At 39.2% G+C, this 25,236-nt stretch overlaps 1 protein-coding gene, 1 long non-coding RNA gene and 1 gene segment (V, D, J or C); all 3 read right to left on the bottom strand.

Annotated features, from left to right (window-relative positions):
* Positions 1-1,508: 1,508 nt before the first annotated feature.
* Positions 1,509-12,254, bottom strand: LOC104935350 (T-cell receptor beta-1 chain C region). Its single transcript, XM_027274567.1, has 7 exons — positions 12,188-12,254; positions 11,794-12,070; positions 3,187-3,242; positions 2,323-2,658; positions 2,182-2,211; positions 1,890-1,996; positions 1,509-1,800 (listed from the first exon to the last, which is right to left on the bottom strand). The coding sequence occupies exons 1-7, from the start codon at positions 12,228-12,230 to the stop codon at positions 1,774-1,776; spliced, it is 876 nt and encodes a 291-aa protein (XP_027130368.1). The 5' UTR covers positions 12,231-12,254; the 3' UTR covers positions 1,509-1,773.
* Positions 12,255-21,809: 9,555 nt separating this feature from the next.
* LOC109142864 (T cell receptor beta variable 6-1-like) lies at positions 21,810-22,519 on the bottom strand. The segment is given in 2 exon segments: positions 21,810-22,205; positions 22,440-22,519. Coding segments are annotated over 2 exon segments (381 nt in total).
* A 226-nt stretch (positions 22,520-22,745) lies between these two features.
* Positions 22,746-24,090, bottom strand: LOC113744549 (uncharacterized). The gene is made up of 3 exons (XR_003461628.1): positions 23,973-24,090; positions 23,153-23,791; positions 22,746-23,034 (listed from the first exon to the last, which is right to left on the bottom strand). It is a non-coding gene; the product is annotated as an uncharacterized LOC113744549 (long non-coding RNA).
* Positions 24,091-25,236: the final 1,146 nt, after the last annotated feature.

Below are 25,236 nucleotides of genomic sequence, written 5' to 3'. Positions count from 1 at the left end.
TGTTAATCCTTTCGACATGATAGCTCTGTACTGTTACTGAATACTGTCGATGCAGCAAGTCTCAGTTAAGTTTTCATTCTGGACTCTTCTGGTTTAGTTGATCTAGTTTGTGTCTAATACAAATATTCAGGAAGAAAATGTTTTTAGGGAGAATTTAGTATATCTCAGATTGTTTGTTAGTTTATAACTAATTTCTAATGACCTCATAAGGCGATAGTATTTGATCTTACTCTAGACTGAGAGAAAACATCACCTTGTAAAGCTCAGGGTCTGCAGGAGGAGATATAATTATTGAGCCACAGATGTGACACACCGTGCTTCTGTTGTGATCTCACTGGCATCGTTTCCTGTTTATCTGACTTGTGAAAGAGCAACATGTTTGTCAGAAAATATAGAAAATTGAATGTTGTTTTGTTTTTCCCTAATTTAAGTTTGAAGCTTTTAGTAAGTGGCTATTTTATGCTTTAAATATTGTCGTCTTGTGTGGAGTGATGCACGTAAAGATAATTTATAAAGGTAAATACAATAAAAAACTTGAATGTTTAGTGTTATTACTGTTGGTAATTATCTTTAGTCTGTGACGGCAACAGTTTCATTTTTTGCACTGCAGCACAAAAACATTCAAATGCAAATTTCTGCACCAGGTCACAGTAAACAGCTGTATGTGTGACTGTATGTAATATGACATATTTGTGTTCATAGTGTAGCTTCAGTTGACACAGAAATGGAAGTTTTCCCAGCTGTTTGCTCAGAGATGTGCAGTGTGGGCGGCTTGCTGCAGAGATGCAGGTGTGAGCCGGAGGTTGTGGTAAAGTGGAAGTTTGCGTCTTTGTCATTTCTCAGCACAGAGCTCGATCTGCAGGCTGCTCTGTGACCACATCCTGTCCTCTGCTGTCGCTCTCTACTCCTCTGCAGGGTTTCAAGCCCCGGTGTGTCTCCATCACCAACAACAGCTTTGACCTTCTTCTGTACACAGATGAGAACGTTGATTTCCTGTTGTTGTGTGGTAGATTCACACTCTTACATTTACTTTCCTACTGACAGTGTTTGAACCGAAGGAAGAATTTCTTTATTTTAAAGAGAAGTCATAAACTTCTTTCATTTGTGCAAAGGGGAAAAACTAGACATGACTTAAAGTCGAATGAGGTCAAATGAGTTCTTTAAAAATAATAAACAGAGATTAGTCGATGGAATTTAATTTATCACTCACGTCACTGAAAAACTTGAGTCACCTCTCAGTCTGCTCATTGGAAAAACTTGTTAAGACCCAAATGAAGGTTGAAGTTTTTTCAAGTTGAGATGTTTCAGCATTCTGTATGTAGGCGAGAAATAGAACGCAGGAGTTACTGCATTCATGTAATCAGTGTTGGAAACAATTTAGAGAAACCTACAAATGTAATGAATGTCTAAACCATCAGATTATGATATGAACAGTGTCTGATATGAAGATTAATCCATGCCCTCTTCTGGTCTCTTTAAAACATTTCTAGAGAAATGAAAGCACATGATTGATTCTCTGAAAAGTTTTTATTGAGAGAAAATTAAGCAAATAAGCGATTCACAACCACAAACAGAATTGTTACTAAAGGTATAAATGTGATGCCAAAGTAGCTTTAAGATTATAACACGAATATACATAGAACTGTTTTATCATCTAATTGAATAATGAATGCAAATATGTTGCAACATACAAAGTTATGGATATAGTTCAATGTTTTCTGTATTTACATAAACACTATTGATCTCCTACATTTCATTTGTTCGGCTCAGCTCTCAGTTGCTCTGCTTTCCAGTTGAACCCTGCAACAGACAGAAAGGACACACTGTTTTATGTTTTGATGTCAGAAAACAGCAGAGAGCGGTCACAGGCTAAATTGTGTGAAACAAACCTGAAGCTTCCACACCAGAAACGCTACAAAGGCTCCGTAGATGCAGCTCTTGGCGATGAAAACACCGTAGGAGAGCTTGGCAGCGTTTGTGAGCCTCAAATATCGCTCTGCAGAAAGTCGAAACATTCAGATGAAGGATTCAAACAGGAAACGTCCAGTGCACTTTGTGGAGACAGTTTATATCTGCAGCTGCTCTGCTTCATACGATTATGAATACTACCATAAGTGTATGTTTAGACTGTATTTTTAGAAGTGATTCATTGAGGAAACAGAACCACAAAACAACATTTACCTCTTGTTATGTCACGTCCTGCAGCTGGAGCTAATGGATGGATTGGACAAGAACAAGAACAAGAACAGATGGTCATTTACTCAAACTTCTAAAAGCAAAAAGATCAGGTTTATGTCATTTCTGAGTTCTACATCAACATACCTTCATCACCATAAATTGTATCTGAATAATCCTTAGTTTCCTTCCCATCGTAGAAGCTGACAATGCATGTGAATAATTTGTCAGGTGTATACCAATCTTCAGCAGCGACCCTCAGCCTGCTGGTGATTGTGTAACTACCATCATCTTTCTTCAGGGCATTGTTATCTGTCACTACACCATCAGTGTGATTATCTCCATTGATCTTCCAGTATACACTGACATGGTCTGGGTAGAATTTACTGGCCACACAAACTAAGGTCTTCTTTTTGTTCCGACACTCCTTTACCGAAGGTTTTAACACTTTCACCTGTGGTGGATTGAGTTTTTGGTCTGGGTCTGCAAAGACAAAGGACAGAAATTAAATGAATTAAAGCTGCATTATCAAAAAGATCCACGGTGAGACACGAACAGTTTAAAGTCTAATATCAAGAAAAACAACATGCTCATCAAGAGCTTTTGTACTCATCCTTAAACTAACATGCAGATTTAGTTTTTATGTTATTCCAGTGATCTTACCAAGAACTGTTAGCCTGGTTCCCTCTCCAAAATAAGCAGGATAGTTTCCATAGCACACTGCTGACTCGCATGTAAAAATCTTCTGCAGTGGCTCATCACATCTATCTTTCTTTATTTGTGAGGGTTTCCACTAACCAGTACACATACAGTACAATCATGATCACCATTTATCTCACCTGCTGTACGCTTTAGAATTTTTTCCTTTGACTTCTTGACTAGTGCTAATATAGAAATATATTGTGGATATTTTTAGGTTTACCTATTACAAACATATACATATCAATTATTTAATAAGTCATTGAACATATTAATCACTCAGAACTAATTTAGCAGGTATTATTTTCTTACCCAACACTGTCAGTCTGGTTCCACTGCCAAAGTAAGCAGGGTCGTAGTTGTTCACACTGATACAAGGCTAGAGAAAAACTGTTGAAGCTTTCAGCACTGAAAGGTGTAAACTGTCTTTGTGCTATTTTTCCAGATAAACTACAAACCTTTATGCACACAAATGTAGAAATAAAACACATTCATACTGAATCAAATTAGTTTTGAACATGATTAAACTTCTGACTTTTGATCAATTTAAGAGCATGCGATTAAAAACAGCCCTCAACTCTAACCTCGTAGTTACAAACTAGTTTGCCATTTTATCTTACTGAACATATTAGTTTGTTTGTATGTTATTGTCTTACCTAATACGGTGAGTTTAGTTCCAGCTCCAAAGTAAGCTTCTGACTGTGAGCTCACAGTGTTTCACAGAGCTGATAAGAAGTCGCTGTGAGAGTAATAATCTGGGCGTAGAGCCAAATGTTTTATTGCTGCAGTACTTTTACAGAAGAACTTAGACAACACTGTGTTTTCTTTAGTACAAACTTTCACTTTTTAACAATTAACTCTAGCATCAAAAACATTGTTTAATAAATGAATAAAAGTTGAATGCTGCACAGTTACTTACTGCTAAATTGCAAATAAGTTATATTAGTGTAAGAGATTTTTTCTGCTGCAGGTTTTCTTACCTAAAACAGTGAGTTTAGTTCCAGCTCCAAAATAAGCCTCGTTGTAGGAGCACAGAGACTTTCAACTGTTACAAAAACTCTTCCTACTGCCTCTCTTTATCTGTGCCACTTTAAGATTATTCGAACTTTGTCACTCCTTCACACGGAGAGATTTTAACTTGTAGTTTTCAAACAGTCAAATCGTCCACAACTTATTCTTACCATTTAAAAGTCTGCTCATGTTTTTATGTGGTTATATTATGATTATTTTATGTAGTATTGGGTAAAACTTTGGTGTGAAGCAGTCGTTTGAGCTTCAGAGTAACTTTACAGTTCCAAAAACATCTTCAAGTCAAACCTGAACAATATTTAATGAACTTTAAAATGACTTCTTACCTACAACAGTTAACTTTGTTCCTCCACCAAAGTAAGCCTCTGCACCACCACCAGAGTCACAGTGCACTTGATCAGTGCTCAAAACAGCCCACTGACAGTTTTAAAGCTTTCAACCAGCTTTAAGAACTGGTCTGAACTAAAGCTAAACTAGACTTTACTACAGTAAGATTCTTACAGAAACACGCCTGTTGCAATATTTCATTGTTTTGATTTCTTACCTAAAACAGTTAACTTTGTTCCTCCACCGAAGAAAGCTTCATAACCACTCGAGGCACAGTGCACTCGATCAGTGCTTAAAACAGCCCAAGATGCTGCTCTTACCCAACCTGAGACTCTTTTATGTTTTACCTCCATTACAGGTGGAATTATGTGACAAAAAGTTTGTTTTACTCACCAAGAACAGTCAGTTTTGTTCCCTGGCCGAAATAGGCTTCGTACTGACACAGTGTTTAAGCTCGAGAACAAAAAGCTCTGAGCTGAACTTCAGCATTAAATGATTTGAATACAGTAAAGTTGTTAAAGTACTTCTCCAATTGCAATGTTTTTACATTTGTTCTGGTTTGTTACCACTGACTTTATCATACACTGTATGTACAATAGCATGTTTCTTACCTAAAACAGTTAACTTTGTTCCTCCACCAAAGTAAGCTTCACCACCACCAGTGTCACAGTGCACTTGATCAGTGCTCAAAATCCCCCAAGATGCTGCTCTTACTTTGCCTCTTTAGATTTAGCTTCTTTAGGTTTTTATAGTATTTACATTTTATTCTCTTAATCCAACACCAACAGTTGCTGCACTGGTTTTAATCTGGTTGCAACATGAACATTTTTGCTTGACAACAGGCCTGCTTTAACTTGTTGTATTTGAACATTCTGTACAGGTGAGTTAATTAGAAGAACATTCGACATCTTACTTACCGAGAACAGTCAGTTTTGTTCCCTGGCCGAAATAGGCTTCGAAATTTGCACAGCGCTTAAGCTTCAAGTCAAAAAGCCCTGAGCTCAACCTGAAGTATAACAACCTAAGTACTTTATGATTTTAATGCACTGATTCATTTACAAAGCCTATTACATTTATTCAATTTCATTTTCATTGCTGACTTACCCAAAACAGTGAGTTTGGTTCCTTTTCCAAAGTAAGCTTCAGCATTGTCACAGTGCAGAAATACTGAGCATAAAACTCTCGTGTCTTTCTCTTCCAGAATTATCTTTGTACGGTTTTAACTAATGCTTGTGTTTATACACAGACTCTACAGCAGTGTGACATCACTGAAAATGAAGAAATAAACTGAAATATTTACCTAATACAGTCAGTTTGGTTCCTTGTCCAAAGTAGGCAGGCTGATAGTCGGTCACAGTGTTTTCACCTCAGCTCAATATTTCATCTTTTTCATAACAGAGTTTTCTGTCCCTTTTAGCCCATCAATGAAAGTAATTTAAGTTTGTTTCACTGAACTGAAGTTTTAAATCTCCGACTTACCAAAAACAGTGAGTTTGGTTCCTTTTCCAAAGTAAGCTTCGTTTGCATTGTCACAGTGCAGAAATACTGAGCATGAAACTCTTCTGTCTTTCTCTAGCAGAATTATCTTTGTATAAACAGAAACATTATGTAAAACGTTCCAAAGACTCTAAAGCAGTGTGACATCACTGAAAATGAAGTAATAAACTGAAACATTTACCTAAAACAGTCAGTTTGGTTCCTTGGCCAAAGTAAGCAGGATCATTGAAGGTCACAGTGTTTTCACTTCAGCTCAATATTTCAACTTTTTTATGACTTTGTTTTCTGTCACTTTCGTCCCATCAGTGGAAGCATTTTAAGTGTGTTGCAGTGATCTGAAGTTTAAAAGCTCCGACTTACCCAAAACAGTGAGTTTTGTTCCTTTTCCAAAGTAAGCTTCAGATCCAGTGTCACACTGAATGTGTCCTCTACCAAAAAGTCACAAAACTTTTCAGAATCAGCATGTTGAGACACAGTCTAATAATCCAGAGGATGAAGAAGGTTCAAACGTGCTGGATGAGTTTCATAATGTCCAAAGTTGAGTTGTTTTTGTCAAGATTATTAGAGGCATCCCAATGTTCCACATATGAACTGGAAGTCATTTAAAAAACTTTTTTCCAGCAAATTTTCTGCATATAAATTGACTTTCCAACAGCAAATTTCCAGCAAATTTTCTGCATATAAATTGACTTTCCAACAGCAAAGTGTCCTGTGATCCTACACACCTTCAGATTTTTGATTTTTCTGCTCTACAAAGTGTCTCAGGCAGCATGTAGCAGTCTACACAATGAGAGTTAATGGGAGGAGGTTTTTGTACAGCGGCTTTATGGGATTGTATCACCGTGCCCCCCTGTCCCCACGTTGAAAAGCCGTCATACAAAAACCTAGAGCTTCTTTCCCTCTCCCCTCTCTCCTTCCCCCACCCAGCTTCTCCATATCTCAGCCTCCATCTCTGTCTGTCGGTGAGAGCAGCTGTACAGGTCGGGCTGACTGGCGGCTGAACGCGCTCCAACCTGACTGCTGCTATTTCTGTGACAGCTAAGAAAAGATGCAAGAACGGAGGGAAGGAAAAGGGAAGCTGGTCTTTTGTTTGTGTTGGTTTGTCACTCCTCAGAGGAAGTGACATCTCTGCTGGTCACACCTCTTTATCCACCCAGTGATCCGTGAACTGAGGAGACACATTCACTGAGTAACATTCAGTGACAGTCTGCAGGTGATCCTTAAGCAGTTCAGTTAAGTTATTCCTTAACAAGAAATGATCACATTAAACTTATATTATGACATAATAACTGAGAAATGATCACATTAAACTTATATTATGACATAATAACTGGAATGACACAGATTTATGTTACAATGAAATAATTTATTATCATTTCATAACTGATATATGAAGAGACTGTGTCATGTTATCAATATTTTGTTATTAATCAACAGTATCACCAGCTCTTAACATCATAAGGAAACTTCCTTCCATATGGGTTTATTCATTAAATTAATAATTTAATTTAATAGTTTAAGCAACGACAGCATCTATTAGTCAACATTATCAGAAGACAGAGAGGCTGCAGACTTGACGTCTTTGAATATTTCATCAAATATTTTGAACATAGGTTCTTTATTCCAACCCACTTCAGATTTTATTTGGAAATGTTTTCTTTCATTCAATTACAGTTTCATTTATTTCATTCAATTACAAAAATCCAGATATGGAAAACCTCTGTAAATGATCCACACTGAAGGAATCTCTCACCGATCTTAACGTACAACAGACAGAAGTTCTACATTCAAAAAGTATTAGGACCAAAGCTAACTTAAAGTTTAAAACTTTCAAAACTAAATGTCCTCTTGATGCAGAAAGGCCTATTTCAGAATCATATATAATAAATTAATGGTTCATAATTGCAGCTGTGCCGCATCACTTTAGTGTTTTAGCTGGTAAAGGTGAAGATCATTTTACCTACCTTCTAAACTCAGTCTAAAGTATCATCATTTATTTGTTGATTATATCTAGTATAAATAAGCTGAATCTGCAAAGTGAACTGTTTAATAAAGCTGCCAAATAAATATCAAAGACTTCAAACTTAATAAAAAGTAAAATACAATATAAAGTACAATAATTCCCTCTGAAATGTAGTAAAGTAGAACTATAAAGCAGCTCAACACAAACTGTTTAATAAAATACCTAAAAATTACATGAGTAAATGTACTTTGTTACATTACACCCCTGCAAAGCTTAGGCTATAAATACTATGATATGTGACATTTGAATTAATTCATCAGTAATGAGTATTTAACTAAGTGGTTGGTCTATAAGCCCAGACATGAAACTAAACATTTTATGTTCCTTTATGTTGTATTATCATTGGTGGTTCAGTCAGTGGAAAATACACAGGAGTCCAAGAGGTCTTATGCTGAAAGGTTTAATATTTCACTGGCTCCTCTTTGATGTTACTCATTTAGATAAGTGTAATCTCACATGAACCCTGCAGAGGTCAGTGTATGATAAACTCTTAAACTTTCATTTTTATCAGTCTGCACACAGAATTATAGTAAAATAAAACAGCAGAGACTGAAGCTCAGAGTGACACAGATTAGAGAAACTGTAGGATAATAATTCTGAATGTGCAAGTAACATTTAGCATGTTAACACCTGCTGACTTATCTGAACTGATCAGCTCTGTGGTGTCACTGCAGAAACATTAAGACTTGTGGTGGAGCAGTTTTGTACCTTTGAATAAATTAATGGCTCATTAAAACTACACATACACACACATTTTATGTCACAGTGATGTTAGTTTATTGTCATACCAACAAAATCCTGTTGAGACGACCTTAGAGTTGAACATATTAACCCTCATCCATCCCTTCCTCCTTATCGTCTCCTCCTGGTTTGTTCTTGGGGTTGTTGTTCAGCTGATGAGGCTTTCTGAATCATTGTGCTCTACTAGACGCGCAGTAATACACAGCTGAGTCTGCAGCTTCAACACGCTGTATCTGCAGAGAGGATTTCAGCAGTGTAGGCCGGGACATGGTGAACTTGGAACTGTTGAAAGGAGCTTCAATGGTCGACGTATCCTTCCCGAGAGAATATGTTACGAGCTGCATTTCCATACTGCTGCTCTGTCTTCTGTACCAGTACATGTAGTAATATTGTTGATCATCTTGTTCACACTGCAAAGTCACAGCAGTGTCTCCTTCACGGCTGAATACAAATGAAGGCTGGTCAATTTTCACACCAACAGAGGAATCTGGAAAATAAGAAAAATGACATTAACAACTTCAATGAAGAAATGTGTAAAGAAAAAAATAATAGATTTTTATTTCAGCTAAATGTAAATGTTCTTACTGATGAAGAGGAGAACTGCAACCAAAAGCAGCTTCATTTCGACACTGATCTTACAGTTAAGAGTAAAAATAATCAGTCTCATCTACATTCACAAACAACTCTGTCTCCAGGCTGAGCAGCTACTTCACTGAGCAGTCACATAAGATCTGAAGGAGTTTCTCAGTACAGCCTCAGTCACCTAGTGGCCCCTGAACAGCAACTGCATGTTAAAGGTTTTGCTCAAGAGCACTGTGACTGCTTCTTAGAAGACTTTAAAGGAGAGTTCATCCCATCACAAGCCCAGAGTGATGTCCACAAACTGCTTCTCTTGCTCAGCAGTCCAAATCATACTGTACAGTACATCGTATTGAAACGTGATGCATGTGGCAGCTAGCTGGTTTGTGTTTATATAAATTCAATTCCTCGTTACTGTTATTCCTTCATTTATTCATTTTTACTCACCTTTTGTGTCATAGCTATTTATGGTTTGTCACTCAGTAACATTCAGTACTTTCAGTGACTGTGTAACATCATCCGTCATGAAGAACACAAAGATAATATTCACTTCAGTTCTATTAGACATTGTAACGTCTTTTAGCTTGTTTTGTTTTTGTGCTCTTTGTTTCTACCAGCAGAAGCTTTTCCTGAAGTTTGCATTGAAAAGTTGCTAATAAACACAAAATCTGACAGCACTGAACAGCAGGCTGACAGTTTGGAACTAGACGGTGGAAAGAAAATAACCTTCACCTTTAGATCAAGACAAAAACAATATATCATAATGTGCAGAAGTTTTTTAGGTTTTGACATTTATTAATGACCACATCAGTAATTGGAGGATGAGTATAAGGCTATCACACTATTCAGCAACACTGCTGTCATGCGTCATTAGGTAAACATGTCTTCCATTCATTTTGTAATAATAAAGCTCATATTACACTAGATAATTCTCTTACCTCAGAGCTTCCATCACCACAGGTAAATAAATCTTTTATGCTTCATCGTACGCCATTTCACTGGGTAAAACTGGATCACTAGATTGATGAGTTGAAGACACAATGGCATGACATCTTTGGACAAAGTATCTTCTAACTTCAACTGAAGTTTCAATAAACATTTCAGTGTTGCTGAAAAAAATATCTTTAAAATGTATTTTTAAATTTGTTTTCTTTTGTGTCTATTAAATATATAAATAATCTAAGGACAGTCACAGTAACATAGCTTCAATGCTGTGACATCAGTCTGTAATTGTTTTACATGACCCATTTAATATTAATTAATTTATTACTAATAGCAGATGCTCTGACATCATTGGTAACCACTTTGCATCTTAACAGATCGGTTTAATACCCTGTAGAGGCCAGCGTATGCCAAACTCTTAAACTTGATATACCGATGTGGACAGGCTGCTCCTAAAATCAAATGATATAAGAAAGTGCAGAGTTACACAGATGAAACTGTACATGGTAATAATGTTGTATGGGATCTATAAACCGAATCAGCTTTGTTCTGTTGCAGGAACATCACTGAACTGTGGAGTGGCAATTCTTGTATGACTAATTAAACTTACTGTCATGCTTTATTAACAAGTTTTATCTTTTATTATGAAGCGGTTACCCTCCTCGTCCATCCCTCCTCCTCTGCTTCTCTTCCTGGTTTGTTTTTCAGCTGATGAGACTTTCTGTCTCATTGTGCTTTGCTATATGCGCAGTAATAGATAATAATAACAGATAATCCGACAATCAGACTGGTCAAACCTCAGAGCGCTGTCCCGATGGCGTTCGTAGACTATGACACTCTCCCAGTTGTGTTCTGACTTGGTGTATTTCATATACTAGTTTCTAGTCTGTGCTGCAAAATAGTGCAATAAAGATGTTTCTTTTGGTTTGTGAAAGGAGAGACAGAGCAGTACAAATAAATACAACCCCAGCACGGGTTTTTCAGGTGTGTATTCCAGAAACAAAACTCTAGCTCTCCATGCTCTATCCCTTCTAAGAGCAGCTGCAAATATTTGTCATAACAGAAGATAACATGTTACAATCTCAGCCAATGATATTAAACTGTACACTTGCTCTCTCTTATGTGGGCGTGGTCTCCTTGCCCCCTGATCTCTTGGACGTGTTGTGAACATTGCGTGGATGGATGAAAGCAGATTGGGTTGTACTAGAGATGGAAAATTTTGTTATTGTTAGATTCATATCTCTGTGACCTTTGTACGGGACCCATGCTATGATTTAATCCCCCCGATGGGGTTTGTACTAGGCCTCATCATCTAAAGGCAGAGTGCCTTGTTTTTTCCATGTTTGTCTGCTCTGTTTAATATCGAGGAAAACTTCCTTGACCTGCCCCACTGAAGAAAACCTCACCTCACATCAGTGGGATCAGCCGTCAGAGCAATGCAGCATTTATAAGTTTGACAAAATCTGGTTCCAAAAGAGAGACAGTTAGATAGATCATAGTTTTTGAATGAGGAGGTAATGCTGACTCATGCATTAGTTAGGCATGAATTATGCATGAGTTGTGTAGTGTACAGTATTAACTCAGCCTCTGTTATTATAGTGGTGGACCAAATACTAATAAACTAAGGTCCAGTATTGGCCCAGTGTGTCTGATAGAGTTTCTTTACTGTTCCACTTCAGTATAAAAACCAAACAAGCCACAGCTCCTTCCTGCCTGTGTGCAGTCTGTGACAGACAGGCATGTTATTTGTATGGCTGTCTGGTCTGTGTTCAGCACTGTGCCTGGCAGCACAGTAGTAGGTGCTGCTGTCATTGACAGAGAGCTCAGTAATCTGAAGAGAGAATTTGTTTTTGGATGCTTCGATGGACGCCTTGAAGTGCCCCGCAGTTTGTTCATGCTCCTTGATGAGGAACTCTATTGGAGCTCTGTAGTGGTTTTGTCGGTACCAGAGCATGGTGAAGCTGCTCATGCTGAACCCTGGAGCCACACTGCACTCCAACACCACTGTGCCTCCTGGGTCAGACATTTGATCTCCAGACTGAAGCACTACAGTGAGACCTGCAGCACATAAAAGATTTCATTGTGTCATACCTCAGCGCAGAGAACTGCAAATTCATGTTCACACAAATATATGATGTGTAAATATCCATCCATTAAGATCATACAATAACCCACCTGTGTGTAAAAGAAGTGACAGATGAACGACTGTGACCAGCATGTCAGCGATGAGTCAACTTCCAGCTGAATGAAGCAGCCTGTACTAAGACGTTTCACACAAACCATGAGGTCACATGATCACATGATGACATAACTGGAACATAGACCTTCGAGCATATGAAACACGATTTCTGTCTCCAATGTAGAGTGACGCTAAGATAGATTGTTTTCATTTTTGTTTCAGGTTTGGATTATTGGTTGTTTTAGACTGTTGACGTGTTGATTGGTCACCAACAGCTGCTGTCTTATGTGCCCCAGGGATGATTCACACATGTCATTACACTTACTGACACTTTAATTGTTTGTCTTATTTCTAAACAATTCCTGTAAAATAACACTGCAATAGTAAATACTGTGACTGTTCTATACATGAACTCATTAACACACACCAAGCAAAATATGCATAATAGCCTTTCACTGTCATACTTGCCTCTCATCAGACAGTATGCATGCTCTTACAGTAATATATTTATAATCTCATCTCTATACAGATTATCATATTATCCATACGTTGTTTACACTCTTGCACTGCTTGTCCAACAATCCTGCAGGTACAGTGCATGACTAACAATCTAACCTGTATACGGTTTATAGTTTGTAGTGCAGCTCTTGCCTATATACAATAGTTGCATCTTTGTTTGGCTTAGTGTTTGTATCTGCTTTCTATGTGTGTCCTGAACTACTGAGAACTAGAGTCAGTTTCCTGGTATGCGTCAGTATATTTGGCCAGTAATTGTAATGAGCATAGTTCTACCAGCCTGCCTCTCAGGATCTTTAGCACGAAAACAACAGAGAAAAAAATGAACAGGGTTTTTTGTGAGGGGGGAACATTAAACCACATCACTGTGTACTCGCAGCACAGAAATACACAGCAGAGTCTGATAGATTCACACTCTGAATGATCAGAGCTCCTGTTAGTGTGTCTTTTCTTGTGATTTCAAACCCATGTTCAAACTGCTTCTCATAGACGGGGTCATTATTCACGTAACGGTATCCAATAAAATCCTTCAGCCCGCTCTCTTTTTGCTGGTACCAGATAATTGTATAGAAGTTGCTGCCATCATGACTGCATTTAATTTCTACTCTGGTTGTTTGGCTGGCTATTTTTGGAGGAGACTGCTGAAACGTCACACTCTTAACTTGACCTGTGGAAAAAAAAATACAGATTTTAGTTTAGACAGAAGTCACGATGAACACACATTCATATAACTACTGTATGAATTAAAAACAGTAAACAGTTAGTTAAGTTCATTACATGGAAGCAAGATGAGAAGAAATGCTGTTAGAACTGTCAACATTTTTCAAGTTTGTGCTGTTGCAGGTGAAACACAGCCTTCACCAGTGATGCACACTGCCTCTTATGCAAGTGCACACATCTCATTCAGAGATGAGGGTTTTTAGTGAGGGGGTGGCATTAAACCACATCACTGTGTACTAGCAGCGCAGAAATACACAGCAGAGTGCGACAGGTTTGCTCTGAGAATAATCAGCGTTCCTCTCGTTGTGCTTTCTCTTGTCAGCTTGAACTCTTTTTCAAATTGACCCTCATAGTTTGGGGAGCTTTGATACCCATATCCAATGAGGGTCATAGACAGACTGTCCTTTGTTTGCTGATACCAGAGCATTAGTAGAAGGCTGCTGTCATCATGACTGCAGTCAATATTGACCTCACTGCTCTCCTTCACGATCTGTGGAGGAGATTGCTGAAATGTAACAGCGCTCACCTGACCTGTGGAGGAAGCAGATATAGATGAAACTGACAACAGATAGATTGAACAGACAAGAAGACAATACAGATGATCTATACAATGATTTCAGAGCATTTCAAACAATTAATGAATCGTTTTATGTAATCCAGGGTGACAATTGAGATCTTACATGAAAACCAGATGCAGAGAAAACCAAATGTGTGCTTAGGTGAAGACATTGTCAAAGACTAAGTGAGGGAAAAGTTTTGCCCTGGGAAAAATAATGCTGAATGTAATGAGGGAGGGCACTGTGTCTGTCAGTGAATTCATGCCACGTGCTGTGCCTCCACCTATTGGTTGAATCTCTTCAGGACAATAATTTGAACCACTGCAGGTGCTTGCACAAACGTGTTGATTTTATTTTTTATTTTCTTACGTCTGTTAATAAATTAAAAATGTGTAGTAAAAGTCTCTGATATCATCTTCTCCTTTAGTTTAGTTCCTTCCTTTATTTGACTGTTATTAATATGAGTCAGGTGTCAGAACAATAACCAGCCTCCTCGCTGTATGTTTTTGTCACAGACCTGAGGTCTGCCACATCACTGTGTAGACTGGCAGCACACAGATAAACAGCCTCGTGTTCACTCTGAACGCTCGGTACTGTCAGAGACCACTGCTTCTCCTTCGATGTCACTGCCTGAAAACCAGATTTGAATCCTTCTTCAAAGCTGGATGTAGCTCCTACTATAGTCACTATTAACTGGAGACTTTTCCCTCTCTGCCTGTACCAGTACATATATTGGTAATCAGTGTCATTCTGGTAGCAGTGCATTTCTGCCAAGACACTCGGTGCCGTGACGATGTAGTGGGGCCACTGAGTGATGAGCACAGCCTGAGAACCTGAAACACAGAAAACATCCAGAAATCAGTTCAAGGTTACATTTTTGAAATGATTTTAAAACAGTGAAATCAAATGTCTGCTGAGAGCATGAAATAATGCAAATGTATGTGTAGATATTAACTTTACCTGCAGCCCAAAGCATTAAGACAGTGACGGTGATGAAGGCTGGGATCATTTTGATTTAAGGAGAAACAAAATGAATGAAAACACAATGAGCCAACACTCGAGTTCTGAATGGAGGAAATGACATCAGAATCTCTGCCACGTTAAACAGAAGACATACATTAATGGGAGGAGCTGTGTTTGCAGTCTTCAGGTGTATCTGTGTCCAGTCTGTATTTTATACCGGCGTTTATCCTCTCAGAGCACAGACAGAAACTGTGTGAAGACAGACTTTTAGCTCTCAAGTATAAAAGTTTTGATGCAGGTGCATGTTTGATGCTGTGAGCCACCAGCTTTTTGTTAAAGGAGCCAGAGGAATTGAAGCACTGTGCTTACTCGCTGCACAGAAGTACTCTGCACTGTCTGTTAGCTTTATGTTGGAGATAACCAGCTGAGCTCGGCGCTTTGAGTGGCCCGTTATGTTGAAACGTGCGTCAAAGTTCTCCTCAAGGTTCGAGTTTTCATAATGAAGCTTTCCGATAAGCTCCATGGCCCTTTGGCCTGCTAATGACTTGTGCTGGTACCAAAACATGTAGGGATAGTCGTTGTCACCATGGTAACAGTCAAGACGGGCTTCTTCTCCTTCATGTTTTATCAGAGGATTTACAGACTGTTGGATCACGACCGATGATAACACAAAGTCTAGAAGACAAAATATGAAAAAAACTGAAGATAAACAGAAATTTCTGTTCGTGTCAGGAGAAATTACACATATATGGTGACTCTTACCTGTGAGTAAAGACAGAGAAAAGAACAAAAAGACAAACATTTTAAACATTAGTTTCATATGCTCATGTACTCATAATGTTCTCTGTGCTGTCTCTAATCTTAACTGCGGAAGACGAAAGCCTAAACACATTTATAATGAGGAGGGAGGAGTTTACAGATGTTTTCATCTGTGTGTTTTCACTGCTCTCTGCTGTTCAGTGTTTTTATCCTGATTCATACAGAGACGATCACACGGTTGTCAGTCACCTGAGAGAATATGCTGAAACAAGTTCAAACATTATCATGACTGTGTAGAGAGCTGAACGGTGATAGCGACCTGATAGGTCTCAGGATTTAGTTTTTTAATGTACACAGTAAAAGGAGCCAAAAACGTTTGAATGAACCCACAGTAATAATGAAGACTGTCAGAGTTTTGATGCTGTGTTTGGTGTTTCAGTGGTTTCCTGTTGCTGTGCTGTTCTCTGCTGGTTCATTATGGAGGTTTTTGTACGAGAGAGTCCCTGTCTTTATTACTGTGCATACTTGCTGCTCCAAAATATTCTCCACTGTCTTCAGGGTGTCTCAGGTTCAGGATGTGAAGATAAGCTATTTTCTCTCCATCTCCGCTCACTTTAAAGTGGCTTTGAAATTGTGACTCAACTGTGGTAGTTGTGTAATAAACGTAGCCAATCAGCTTCAGGGAAGTGTTTCCTGGTGAGCGCTGATACCAGAGGATAGTGTCATAGCTCGGGATCTCATGTGTGAGGGTCAGGTTGACTTCACTATTTGGTTTCATCAACAGTTGAGTTGGAGTCTGAATTACTTTTTCTTTTTCTTTACTGAGGTAAACTCCTGTAAAGAGATCACAGCGTTAAACAGTCCTCACCTCTACTGTATGAAGTTATTAACTTCATTAAACAATTTGATTTGATTACACATGTGCAATACCTTCAATCCAGAACAGAGTAATGATAGACACGATGAGATGAGAAGGCGTCATGTTGAATGTGAAGAAGCAGCTACAGTCTCTGCTGCGTTTTGTGGATCAGGAGGGGCAGGAAGTGATGTCGAGAAACCTTCATTCATTCAGCCTGTTTAGGAGGAGGATGAACCTTTGACAGTAACTGTTTAGGTTTTTGTTTCAGTTTGAGGCTTTTATATCTTATCGTCATCATACAGAATTTCAAAGTCACTCTTTTTGTCACTTTGATTGACATAATCAAAAGGTAAATTAATCTGTGCATTTGTGGAATTGAGCATCTCCATGGCCTTTCAGCTGGAAACTGTTAAACTTTACTTTTATTGAGTGATATTCCTCTAGATCACTGGTAACATTACCCCGCAATAACTTTTTGATTTTCTTTTCTTCTTTCTTGTTTTAAATCTTTCTTACATACCTTAATATCAAGAAAGGACCACTGGGTTGGAAACCAGTACTATAGAGTCTACAAATTAAAATTCAGATGAAGCCATATCACAAAAAAAAGTTTGATCCACAAAAGTGGAATGATAATTTTGATTGAAGTTTTGTTCCTGTGAATTGTTGCTGCTGTTGAGTGTAAAGTTCTCTTTAGTGACAAGCTGTTAACATGAACGCAACAAATCTGTCAAAACACAACTTTTCATTGGATCATTTAAATCAAATTAAACCAAATTAGACCAAACGATCATAAAGGATTTGAAGTTATGGAGTGTGAAGAAGCAGTGGTATCAGTGGTGTAGGGTGTGCATGAGTGAGAAGATAGTTGATATTGTGAAACAAACAAAGGACAACCTAAAGCATCAAGCTAAACCAAACCAAAGGGGAACTCAGAACAGGGCAGAGCCGGAGAGCGATCAGAGAAGAGAGTGAGCACCGGGCTGCAGTGGCATAAATACTCTAATGTAAAGTAACGTAATGGAAAACACCTGCAGACAGAGAAAGTACACCCAGAAGAGGAGGAGGAAGGGACACACTCAGAGGATGCCACATAGGGCATCACAAACCCACTTTCAGAGGAGGGAGGGGAAGAGGTTTTTGTCGACTGCAGATGGATGTTCAAAGTACTGTGGCTCCCTGGCTGCACAGAAATACGTTGCAGTGTGTTCAGGTGCTTTTAGATTGGTTATGGAAAGTGCACCATTTTTTGTTTTGTGTCCACCCAGATCTCCAGTCAGTCTGAAGTGTTTTTTAAACGGCTCTTCCACGCTGTCATTTCTGAACTCTCCATATCCATATCCAACAAGTTTCAGAGCTGTGTCTCCAGGTGGCTGCTGGTACCACAGCATCACTCTGTAGTCACTTTGTCCATGTGTGCAGAAAAGCTGTACTTCACCATCAGCCTTTCTGATGACAGCAGAGGGAGACTGATGGACCTGAACTCCCAGAGAAAAACCTGCTGTAAGCAGAGTCACACAGATTATTGATTTTAGATGTGAAGGTCAGTATTACTGTACATCTTACTCCAGAATGCAGCACCTGTTACCTGTAAGGAAATGACAAAAGAGGAGTCTAATCATCATGCAGAGCACTGACATGGAGCACTGGGTTACTGTAAAGTCAGAGATGAAATGCAGTGTGAGTTGAGTGATGACAGGCTCTCTGCTGCTTTCTGTCACATTTAAGTAGGTGTAGAAAGGAGGAGTGGCTTCATGTAGTCTCATATCAAACTGATATCTACATACGCTCTCTTCCCTTCATCTTTTGCCTTTGACACATTTCATTATATTTTAGTCTTGTGCTGTTTTATCTGGTTGAATTAGAATAAAGCACCGCTGTGTTTACTGAAGATGATATGACAAATACAACCACAGAAGCAGGTGTGTGTGTGTGTGAGCAGTTTATTCCATGTCTCGTTCAAAACCACGATAAAATATGTTGGAGAGTTTTTGTCAAGTTTGGAGGGTTTTTTTGTCAGCGTGCTTCTCTGGCTGCACAGTAGTAAACTGCACTGTGTTCTACACGTTTGAGTATAAGTGAGCCGTTCTTTGCTGTACTCCCACTCAAATCTCCAGTGATATTAAAATCTGCTTCATACAGCGTTTCCATTGTGACAGCTTTATGATACAAATATCCAATGAGTTTCATAGCTGTATCTCCAGGTGACTGCTGGTACCAGAGCATCATCCTATAGTCAGTTTTATCATGGGTGCAGAAAATCTGCACTTTGTCACCAGGTTTAGTGATGAGATCAGAGGGAGACTGACGGACCTCCACACCCAGACAAGCACCTAGACAAAGACAGGAAATGAAAAAGACATTCATACATAACCTGAAACAGTTTACACATTCAAAGGAGCTGATTGGATTTAAGGAATCTGTTTACCTGCAAAACAACAGAAATAGAGAAAAACAAACATTTTTACTTCCTCAATATAAAACAGTTACTTAAAAGTCCTCAGTAACACACCAAACTGTCTTTAAGATTTAAGTTGATGGCATCTGACATCTGTCTCTCATCATCAGAAACATAAATAAACTGACAGTCTACTGAGCTGACTGAGGTTTGAAAAGGAAAGGAAGTGTTTAAATACACTATTCCTGGATATGGGCTGGCACTGATGGCAGCTGGCTGGGAGGGGCCTGTTCCAATTCAAAGCCATAATTGTTGATAACAGTTTGAGAAGTTTTTGTACGAAGGAGAAAGAAACAACAGTCACTGTGCTTCGCTAGCTGCACAGTAGTACACTGCACTGTGCTCAAATCCAGATGTCTGGAGCACAAGTGATCCATTCTTTGCTGTATTCCCACCCAGATCTCCAGAGATGTTAAACTGTTTCTCGTAGAGATTTTCCATTGTGACCGTTTTAAAGTACAAATATCCAATGAGTTTCATAGCTGTGTCTCCAGGTGACTGCTGGTACCAGAGCATCATCCTGTAGTCAGTTTTATCATGGGTGCAGAAAATCTGCACTTTGTCACCAGGTTTAGTGATGAGATCAGAGGCAGACTGACGGACCTCCACACCCAGACATGCGCCTGAGTAGAGAAAAAAGAGGAATGATTTACATTGTGACGAACAGTAAATTAAAATTCAAATATTTTCACATTCAGAGGAATTAATCTGTTTTTATGGTGTTTACCTGAAAGGCAAGAAAAAACTAGAAGAAGGATCATTCTGTCTTTGTCACACTTCAAACATCCGATTAAGTGTTGAGATATTTTGTGGATCAGTTCAAACTGAGATGACTGAGCTCTAAAGAGGAAAGGGAAGTGATGAAGACACACCGTCACTGTCCATTAGTTGGCAAAGATGCAGGCGCATGCAGCTTGCTGGGAGGAGTTCTCCACTCATAGCATGACGTGTTTGAATCTACACACTGCAGTGAAAAAATAGATCCTGTGGTAGGCCACAAAATAAACAATGTGACAGATCAACAGAATATCTGCACACGTGTTTAGTAGATTATGGTTTATTAGCACTGTCCTTACATGAGTCTATAAAATACAGGATTTCATAATCTTTGACGCCGCCCAAGGATGATCTCACTGCGCTTAGAGAAGATATGAGAATGTGTCTTTGCGTCCCCTGGTGGCAGAGAGGAGAAAAATGGTTTGTCAGTATGTGAAGGACACAGCAGTGCATCACTTATTTTTTCGTTTTCATCTAACTGATACTATTAAATATTTATTTCCTGGCTATATAAACTGTATTTCAATAACTTGTCTAGTTGAAATAGACTGAAACTGTCTCATCAAATGAATACACAACCACAATGGCAGGTGTCTGAGAGCCGTCTGATTCAAAACCACTGATGATAAAGAATTGTAAGTTTTTGTTGCCTTCAGTGGGGATTTTTTCCACTGTGCTCTACTAGCTGCACAGTAGTAAACTGCCTGCTCAGGTCGTGTAACTTTGGTGATTAGAGAACCGTTCTTTGCCGTATTAACACTCAAATCTCCAGTGATATTAAAATCTGCTTCATACAGCGTTTCCATTGTGACAGCTTTATAATTCAAATATCCAATGAGTTTCATAGCTGTGTCTCCAGGTGACTGCTGGTACCACAGCATCACCCTGTAGTCAGTTTTATCATGGGTGCAGAAAATCTGCACTTTGTCACCAGGTTTAGTGACGAGATCAGAGGCAGACTGACGGACCTCCACACCCAGACAAGCACCTAGACAAAGACAGGAAATAAAGAACATACTGTGATAAATTTAAAATGAATCCATCCCCACATTTAAAGGAGCTCATCATAAAAAGTTATTACCTGACAGGAAACAGAAAAAGAGCAAACAGATCATGTTGACTCAAAAATGTTTAGAAAACATGTCCAAACTATGCACCACAGAGTTTTAGGTGTTTCAGAGCTGGGATCTGAGATGAGGTCAACCTGACTGTCACCGTGAGTGATGGAGATCCAACTGATGCCTCTCATGAGCTGACTGAGGTTTAAACAGGAAAGGAAAGGGTCGTGAAGATGAAACAGCCTCATTGTAAAATGACTGGCTGAGATAATGGCATCAAATCAAGAGCAGCTGCTGGGAGGGGCTTGTTCAGGGTCTAAATTAAAACGATTAGAGTTTTTGTATGAAGGAGAAGCGATCTGCAGTCAGTGTGCATAGCTAGCTGCACAGTAGTGAAGCGATCTGCAGTCAGTGTGCATAGCTAGCTGCACAGTAGTACACTGCACTGTGTTCAGGTGCCTTCAGGTCAAGTATCAACAGAGAGCCATTCTTTGCTGTGCTTCCACTCATATCTCCAGTGATTTTAAAATGTTCTTTGAAGGACTCCTCATGTTCTATGCTGCTGTGGTACACATGTCCGATACGTTTCAGAGCTCGGTCTCCAGGGGATTTCTGGTACCAGTACATGAGGTAGTAGTCTGTCTTTTCATGACTGCAGACGAGCTGGACTTTGTCCCCAGGTCTTCTGAGGAGAGCTGGAGGAGTTTGGTGGACTTGAACACTCAGACAAACACCTAGAAAGAAAGAACATGAATGATCTGTGTAGAAACGATAGATAAAGTGTTAATCCTGAAAGGTTAATGTGATTACCAATGAGCCAAGAGAGAAAAAATAACGTTGGCATGTTGACCTCCTGTCTGAGAGTGGCTCTGTTTACTGCAGACTCTTCATCCTCCTCAAATCTACAGCAGTTACATCATATATTATCATGTGTGAAGCTGAGGAGATTCCCTTGAGCTCCAGCTCCACCTACTGGAAGGATATAAAAGTTTCAGTTTGCTTCCTACAAGGTTTTTGTTCAGCTGCTCTGCTTTTTTGCATCACTGTGTTTGCTGACGGCACAAAAATACACACCGCTGTCCTCAGGCTGCAAGTCATTGACAGTAAGAGCGCCGCTCTCTGCCTTCTCTTTCTTAGCTGAGTATTTGGTTTCAGGGGCCCGTCCATAGTCCGGCTGTACCCCTACAGCTGTGTAGACAATGAGGGTCATGGTCTCTCCTGGACGCTGCCTGTACCAGTACATCTGGCTATGGGTCATATCTTTGGTGTGGCTGCAGTTCATCTCTGCAGTTTTCTTCAAATAGCTCCAGCTGATTTCAGGGTGTTGAATCACATCCTGACAATGAACTGTGTGAAAAAAATTCAAAAAATTAAATAGAATTTGCCTCATTTTTGCTTTATATATTACATGCAGACATGTGAAAGAGACAAACAATAAAATATTTTACTGAAGTCCTCTGATAACAATAAAATATTAGTTTAGTAGGTGTCCATTATGTTTTTCCATTTTGATAGTTAATTCTAATAAGTAATTTTTAAACCTACACATAACTGACATCATTACATGGTTAGTTTTTGTACCTTGAAGCCAGAGAGACAAGACTACAACTGTGATGAGAACTTGAGTCATCATAGTGAACCTCTCAAAATGAGGTGCAGTCACAGAGACGTACTGAATGTCTGATTGTTTTTTGGGAGGTGGGACGTTGAAGGCATTGCTCCCCAGAAAGGACCTCCCATCATACTCTGACTTTAATCACACCAAAGACCAACTTTGGGTAGACGGGCTTATTCCAGGTGCAAGACTCTGTGAGCTGTGATACAGATATGAAAAATGTGAGGAGGTTTTTGTACTGAGGAGCAGTGATGTGTAGCACTGTGTAACTAGCAGCACAGAAGTAAACTGCACTGCTGTTCACGCTGAGTTCTTCAGTTGTTAAAGTGCAGGTTTTGTCTTTAAATGCACTCCCTTCTATCATCACATTCACTCCTTTTTCAGGGAGACCAGTGTTTACATTCATGTATCCCAGGAGCTGCAGTTGTCCGTTTGTTTGCTTGTACCAGAGGATTCGGTTATAGTTCTGATTACTGTGTGAGCAGCTGATTTTGGCTCTTTCTCCTGGTTTGCTGTAAATTTCAGCTGGAGTCTGGTGGACCTGGTCACTGAGAGAGGAACCTGTTTAAAAAAAGATCCCAGATCCATCAGACAAAATCAAACTGAACATGATGAAATGTGAAATAAACAAGCAAATCTCTGAACAGAATTCAGTTGAAGTTTCTTTAGATGAGATTACCTGAAACCAGACCAGAGTTTAGAGTAATGTAAATGAATATGAAGATCATTTTGTGTAGTAGTTTAATTATTTAGCAGGAAATCTGATCAGAAGAAGCTGAACAGTTTGTCACTGCTGCAATGAAGAAAACACATGCTGAGTATTCCCAAGCTTCATTTTGAGTAAACCCTCCCAAGTCATTAGGTGGGTGGTGTCACTGTGCATCTTCCACACCACATCAGTATAAAGATCTGAGCGCTGAGAAAGAACACAGGTGTAAGAGGCTGTCAGCTGTTTTATATGGAGGTGAAAAAAATGTGTGTTGAAGGTTTTTGTACTGAGGAGCAGTGATCTGTAGCACTGTGTAACTAGCAGCACAGAAGTAAACTGCACTGCTGTTCACGCTGAGCTCTTCAGTTGTTAAAGTGCAGGTTTTGTCTTTATCTGCACCCCCTTCCATCGTCACATTCACTCCAGTCTCTGTCCTTCCAATGCTTCCTATCATGTATCCCAGGAACTGCAGCTGTCCATTTGTTTGCTTGTACCAGAGGATTCGGTCATAGTTCTGAATACTGTGTGAGCAGCTGATTCTGGCTCTTTCTCCTGGTTTGTTGAAAATTTCAGCTGGAGTCTGGTGGACTTGGTCACTGAGAGATGAACCTGTTGGAAAAGACATCCGACAAAATACAACATGAGCATAAATAGCACGACATGAAACATTAAAAAATCAGTAACATATCAGCAGTATCAGAGACTGGCTGCACACCAGCGTATGTATGAACAGATTTAGTTGAAAACTTGAAAATAAAGTCCACGTTTTAAATAATTTTGACGACATTACCTGAAACCAGAATGGTGCTAAAAGAAATACTTAGGAAAAAAATGATCATGTTGTGTTCATGAGTGTGTGTTTATATTATAAGATCAAAATCTTTTGTTTAAATGATTGTGTCTTCTTCAGTGTATCAGCAGAAAATATTCTCAACCCCTCTATCAGCAAATCAACATGAAGGTATGAGGTGGGTGGAGTCATTGTGCATCCTCCTTCTTGTTTTAAAGTTATTGGCTCAGAATAGAGGTCTGATTAAAGATCTACCACCGCCTCCTGAGAGAACATGTGCGAGGCTGTGAGCTGTAATACAGATATGAGGAGGTTTTTGTACTGAGGAGCAGTGATCTGTAGCACTGTGTAACTAGCAGCACAGAAGTAAACTGCACTGCTGTTCACGCTGAGTTCTTCAGTTGTTAAAGTGCAGGTTTTGTCTTTAATTGCACTCCCTTCTATCATCACATCCACTCCTTTTTCAGGGAGACCAGTGTTTACATTCATGTATCCCAGGAGCTGCAGTTGTCCGTTTGTTTGCTTGTACCAGAGGATTCGGTTATAGTTCTGATTACTGTGTGAGCAGCTGATTTTGGCTCTTTCTCTTTGTTTGCTGTAAATTTCAGCTGGAGTCTGGTGGACTTGGTCACTGAGAGATGAACCTGTTTAAAAAAAGATCCCAGATCCATCAGACAAAATCAAACTGAACATGATGAAATGTGAAATAAACAAGCAAATCTCTGAACAGAATTCAGTTGAAGTTTCTTTAGATGAGATTACCTGAAACCAGACCAGAGTTTAGAGTAATGTAAATGAATATGAAGATCATTTTGTGTAGTAGTTTAATTATTTAGCAGGAAATCTGATCAGAAGAAGCTGAACAGTTTGTCACTGCTGCAATGAAGAAAACACATGCTGAGTATTCCCAAGCTTCATTTTGAGTAAACCCTCCCAAGTCATTAGGTGGGTGGTGTCACTGTGCATCTTCCACACCACATCAGTATAAAGATCTGAGCGCTGAGAAAGAACACAGGTGTAAGAGGCTGTCAGCTGTTTTATATGGAGGTGAAAAAAATGTGTGTTGAAGGTTTTTGTACTGAGGAGCAGTGATCTGTAGCACTGTGTAACTAGCAGCACAGAAGTAAACTGCACTGCTGTTCACGCTGAGCTCTTCAGTTGTTAAAGTGCAGGTTTTGTCTTTATCTGCACCCCCTTCCATCGTCACATTCACTCCAGTCTCTGTCCTTCCAATGCTTCCTATCATGTATCCCAGGAACTGCAG

Source organism: Larimichthys crocea, chromosome XXIV, assembly GCF_000972845.2.
Source record: "Larimichthys crocea isolate SSNF chromosome XXIV, L_crocea_2.0, whole genome shotgun sequence".
NCBI classification, from domain to species: domain Eukaryota; kingdom Metazoa; phylum Chordata; class Actinopteri; family Sciaenidae; genus Larimichthys; species Larimichthys crocea.
This window is presented reverse-complemented; position numbering and strand designations above follow the sequence as displayed.

Excerpts from the sequence above, each read along its gene's own strand:
- LOC104935350 (XM_027274567.1), bottom strand. The coding sequence starts at position 12,230 with ATGCTGGTCACAGTCGTTCATCTGTCACTTCTTTTACACACAG. Across the intron at positions 12,071-12,187 it reads GTCACTTCTTTTACACACAG|GTCTCACTGTAGTGCTTCAG; the intron begins GTGGGTTATTGT and ends TATGTGCTGCAG. Across the intron at positions 1,801-1,889 it reads TTCTGGTGTGGAAGCTTCAG|GGTTCAACTGGAAAGCAGAG; the intron begins GTTTGTTTCACA and ends TGTCTGTTGCAG.